Source organism: Rhipicephalus sanguineus, chromosome 2 (assembly GCF_013339695.2).
Source record: "Rhipicephalus sanguineus isolate Rsan-2018 chromosome 2, BIME_Rsan_1.4, whole genome shotgun sequence".
NCBI lineage: Eukaryota > Metazoa > Arthropoda > Arachnida > Ixodida > Ixodidae > Rhipicephalus > Rhipicephalus sanguineus.
In genome coordinates, this window is record NC_051177.1 from 27,934,587 (window position 1) to 27,938,117 (window position 3,531).

The 3,531-nt window shown below is 48.1% G+C and overlaps 1 protein-coding gene across 1 annotated transcript; it reads left to right on the forward strand.

Annotated features, from left to right (window-relative positions):
• The first annotated feature begins 338 nt into the window (after positions 1 to 338).
• Positions 339 to 2,627, forward strand: LOC125757120 (uncharacterized). The gene is made up of 2 exons (XM_049412262.1): positions 339 to 424; positions 1,002 to 2,627. The coding sequence occupies exons 1-2, from the start codon at positions 340 to 342 to the stop codon at positions 2,231 to 2,233; spliced, it is 1,317 nt and encodes a 438-aa protein (XP_049268219.1). The 5' UTR covers position 339; the 3' UTR covers positions 2,234 to 2,627.
• The last annotated feature ends 904 nt before the right edge of the window (positions 2,628 to 3,531 follow it).

Sequence of the window (3,531 nt, forward strand, 5' to 3'; positions counted from 1 at the left end):
AGAGATCGAGTATTTCTTTGACATTTCATTTCGGGGTAATCGATAGCACCCTTGTGCGAACAAGTCAATCGAAGAGGCTGGAACAATGTATGACACTTGGTTGACTACAATATGATAAATTCATTTATCCTATACATCGCTTTTTTTTAGAGACAATTGAACGGAACACTGAAAGATGTAAGTATACGCTATAGTTGCTTTCGTAATACTTCAGAAGGTGGGATTCTGTTCTCTTTCATTCTTTACCCACAGCGAAATCGTAAGTAAATCGCGACATCATTGCCAAGCTGATTGTGCTGAACAACCTGACGACGGTCCCCTTCCCCTTTTCGCAGGTTGATGAGGAAGTTCTCTGCAGTGGCGTTTGGAACTTCGGCGGCCGTTCTCGCGTTATACGTGGGAGTGGTAATTGGAATGACGGCATGTGAGTTTGACGCTTGTGGTGCCCATATATTTGTGCTCTGTTGGACAAAGGTTTCGGGGACACGGGCTCCACGAAAAATGTGAATTTCACCTCTGTATATTATAGAAGTGTGACCCTTTAAACCTAACGGATAACTGTGTAAATCGCAATTACTACCACATGTATATTGGAGCGTTTTATCAGAATATCGAGAATTCAGCTTTTTAGTAACTATCCTGCACGTAAGGCACGCCTTACGTGCAGGATAGTTCACATATATAGCAATGGCATGAAAGAAAACCCAAGTGCACGTGATGTGTTGACTTCGGCGGCAACACCAGTAATGACGGCGCGAATGCGTTACTTTTATTTTTTCAGACATATTGCCAATCCAAGCGGGGATTTTTGCAGGAGGCTCATATACGTATAATAAGGATATACCCAAGTGTAAATTGGTTGGACTTTTTCATGAATCAATAAGATAGAACTCAAGCATTCAAAAACAACTGCTAACCTAGGTCGAAGAGCTTTTGCGGTCACCTGCATTTTACATCTACGTTTGTCGGTTTGTGAATTAGCTTTCTTTTATTATTGTCAGGGCACGACAACCACCAAGATACCGGTATCATCGTAGACGAACCGAACTCGAACGAGGGTGTCGACGCCGGATCGCAGGGAAGTCAGGGGGGCCGAGCGTCACTCCCGCCCAAATCGCCAGGCGACTCGTTCGCGAACGAAGAAGATCGCAAGAGCGTCGCGGCAACAGTGACCCTGCACACGCCCAAGCGCAAGAAACTGGCCTCCACGCGCGGAGGCGATGACTACGTGCCTCGTGCAACGGTGGGAGCCGACGACGTCGCGAGTTTCGAAAGCAGCGAAGGACGTGGAAAGCGCCACAAGACGAAACCGAAGCGCACACCGAAGTTGCTTACCGATGATTTGTACGTCGAGCCCACTGGGACAGCGACGTACGTGCGAAAGATGTACATCCCCAGGAGGAGGTCCAGCACCTCATCTGGCACGACCGTCGGCTTTAACTCGGAAACGAGCTCGGACGACGAACCGCGACTTACGTCGAAACGCCGTCCGTCCACGCATCAACGTGATACGGATGACGTCACCGCGAATGACGTTCCGTCGACAGTGTCGGAAACGGCAGACTTCTCGCCGGAGACTGATTCAAAGAAAACGAAGACGCGTCGGCTCTTCGTTGCGGCACCCACTTCCGATGTCACTACGGACGCCGAGCCGACGTCGCCTGCGCAAGCGAGACGCGAAGGCCCACCCGAACTTACTGGCAACGACTCCAACGCCTCCACCATCGCGGGGAACAAGATGACCACGGGCTTGAAAGCGGCCAGAAAGGTCGGCAAGGTTGGGACAACAGTAACGCCTTCTATCCGTACTAAGCACGACACAACGCGAAAGGGCACCACTGAGTTGACCGCAAAGGCACGGTCTATACGATCCGGACAGCAGACCCCACGGACTCCAGCGGTCACTGGTGCTACCGTACCGGGACGCAAAATAATCGGCGCCGGCCAAAGGCAAAACTCGACTCATGCTGTCACAGGTCTTACCGTACAGGGACGCAAAATACTCACTGCCAGTAATAGTCGAGATCCGACGCCGGCAGTTACAGGTCGTACCATGCAGGGACGCAAGATACTCGGTGCCGACAAGAGGAACAACTGGACTGTCGCAGCTCCCACCATGAAGGGACGCAAAATTCTCGGCGCCAGCAGGAACAACTCTAGGCAGGATACAAACGCCAGAACAGTTAAAGCTTACAGCATTAATCGAAATGGAGCGTTCTCCAAAGCATTGTGAAGTCATCTGCAGAGCAGAACAATTGCCGCTTCTCTGTCTTCCCGTTATCATTGTTCCAGATTCGTAGAAGGTTAGCTTTGCAATATGTAAATAAATGACCCCACCCCCCTCAGACACGCGCGCACGACTTCCATAAGCTCGGTTTACTTGTACATGGCGTCATTATAGTGTGAGTTTGTGTACGTGCAATGCACTATGCATTTGTTATATACGGAATCAAGTACGGACTACACAGCACGGCGAGCAAGCCCGACGAGAATTAGATCGTTCATTCGTAATATCCTCAAATGCCACAAATAACGAATAAAAATGTTTTACACGTGCGCAATGCATAAAGCTGTGATACTGTAATGTTACTGGCTGCATTGTATTTAGAACTACTACTGTTTGTCAAATCCATGTCACAATTTGTACAATTTGTAGAATGCAGCATGTCGCCCCGGTTGCCTTATCTACCAGCTGAGGTACCACGATATTGACGATAACCATCAATTTATGTGGATGGCAATTTTCTGTAACAAATATTATTAAACTGGCCGCCTTCAGGCCACAAAAAAATTAAGGCAGCATCGCACTAAGGGTGCCAAGCCTGAAGGAAGTGCGGAGCTGAGCAGCCTTCTTTGTCTCTCTTCGGTTTTCTCTGTCTTTCCTCCTCTATTTTCTTTATTTTTCTCTTTTTCGTCTTTTCTGTCTTTTTCCCCTTGTATTTCCTATGTATTTCTTCCTCTGTATATATCTATTTCTTTCTCTTTTTTGCTGTTTCTATTTTTCTTCCTACTTTTTCCCTTTCTCTCTCTCTCTCTATTTATCGCTTGCTTCCTCTTTTTTTCGTATTTTTATACGTGGTTTTGCCGGGCCCCTAAAGTGTTCCGCACTTATTATCATCAAGGCGCTCGAAGAACAAGAGGAAGAGGGCTTCTCCTTGGCGCGAGCGCGTGCGCGTGCTCAATATTACGCCAAGCTACGACAGCATACGACAGCCCGGCTCCCTAAAGTGCCCCACACTTTAAAGAAATCAGTTGTTACACTCCTGTAACAGAAGGAATTAAGCGGAAGCCTGGCTGCGCTCATGTAAAACAAATGAGTGACAGCGAGCAAGTACACATGTTTAATGATGTTTTGCTTTAAATCGACCCTTTGAACGCCTCATGCGAGCACTTCAGTGTTTGTCTTTTTCATACGTGTGCAAACCTTAGCGAAGTACCCACTACACGACGCGTCTGTAAGGCAAGATGCGCACCTGCGTAGCTGCACACAGTGTTGATGCCGTGGATAACGATGGTCATAGCCGTGTGCAG

Bases quoted from the DNA above. Each gene is read 5' to 3' on its own strand.
- LOC125757120 (XM_049412262.1), top strand. From the start codon at position 340: ATGAGGAAGTTCTCTGCAGTGGCGTTTGGAACTTCGGCGGCCGTTCTC. The intron at 425-1,001 runs GTGAGTTTGACG...TATTATTGTCAG, and splicing joins GGTAATTGGAATGACGGCAT to GGCACGACAACCACCAAGAT.